The sequence below is a fragment of the Tetrahymena thermophila genome, assembly GCF_000189635.1.
Source record: "Tetrahymena thermophila SB210 genomic scaffold scf_8255581, whole genome shotgun sequence".
Classification (NCBI taxonomy): Eukaryota; Ciliophora; class Oligohymenophorea; order Hymenostomatida; family Tetrahymenidae; genus Tetrahymena; species Tetrahymena thermophila.
The window spans coordinates 1-1,014 of record NW_002476970.1 but is presented as its reverse complement, the minus strand read 5'-3'; the positions used below and the strand labels follow the sequence as shown (position 1 = coordinate 1,014).

The 1,014-nt window shown below is 22.9% G+C and overlaps 1 protein-coding gene across 1 annotated transcript; it reads left to right on the top strand. All coding sequences in view use genetic code 6, as the record gives it.

Annotated features, from left to right (window-relative positions):
• Positions 1-33: 33 nt before the first annotated feature.
• TTHERM_02618250 (amine-terminal domain guanylate-binding protein, putative) lies at positions 34-543 on the top strand (the record flags this gene model as incomplete). The annotated part of the gene is made up of 2 exons (XM_001028214.2): positions 34-282; positions 352-543. Coding segments are annotated over 2 exons (441 nt in total), but the record flags the coding sequence as incomplete, so codon positions are not given.
• Positions 544-1,014: the final 471 nt, after the last annotated feature.

Here is a 1,014-nt window from a genome sequence, read left to right as displayed (position 1 = left end):
TAACTCCTAGAAGTTAATAATAATTTAAAGACTATGTATGCAGAAACCTAAGAAAGGTATAAAGAAAAAGATAGCCAGGTAAATTAGTGCACAAATACTATTATTTAGCTACAAAGTGAAGTGAAAGTTTTAAATGATTAGCTTAAATAAACAGAAGATAAGTTAAAAGAAACCAATTAAGCATATCAAATAGAGATAAGTTCTCTCAAGTTAGGTACTGAAAAAAATTAGCTATAGAGAATTCAAGAATACAATTTCGAAGACGTTTTATTGGCTAATATTGTAATTAATTTATTTGATGAATAAATAAGTTATTAATTGAATATTAATTTAATTTTTACTAAAATGCAGGGAGTTGATACATCTGACTTATGTTAAAAATAGTCTTTTGGAACTGACACATGTGATTTAGTTGAAAAATAAGATAAATGCATAAATGTAAATATATAAAAGCAAATGAAATATTAGTCAACTCAAACAGTTTGCACTACAGAAAGTAAAGCACAGCAAGTTAATATAAGGACCATCATAAATGAAAATAAGGTAAATATTATTTTTTTGAACAATAAATTAGAAAATGTCAATGCTTTAATTTAAATCCATCTAATAATATAATTTGCTAACAATATTTATAATGTTATTCGTTTTGCTTTTTAATATTTGTGAATTGATAATTACAACTAAAAAAATTTAATTAAGAACTTTGTTTTTTATAAAAAAACAAGAAAACATTTTTTTAAATTAATTTTTGGATAAATTTAATCATAAAATATAACAAAATAACTTAGGTTCTTACGATTGAAGAGCAGCACTATTTTAGCAAAATAGAATAATTACAATTTACTGATTTGATTAAAGAATACAGAGTCTTGAAACTTATAGATACTAACATTTTAGAGAGAGATGACTATGGAAAGTTAATGGTGGAATAAGAATTTAAAAGAGTAAAAAAAGAAATAAAAAATATGATTAATCTGACTTTCCTGAAAGAAGATATGACTAAAAAGACTACAA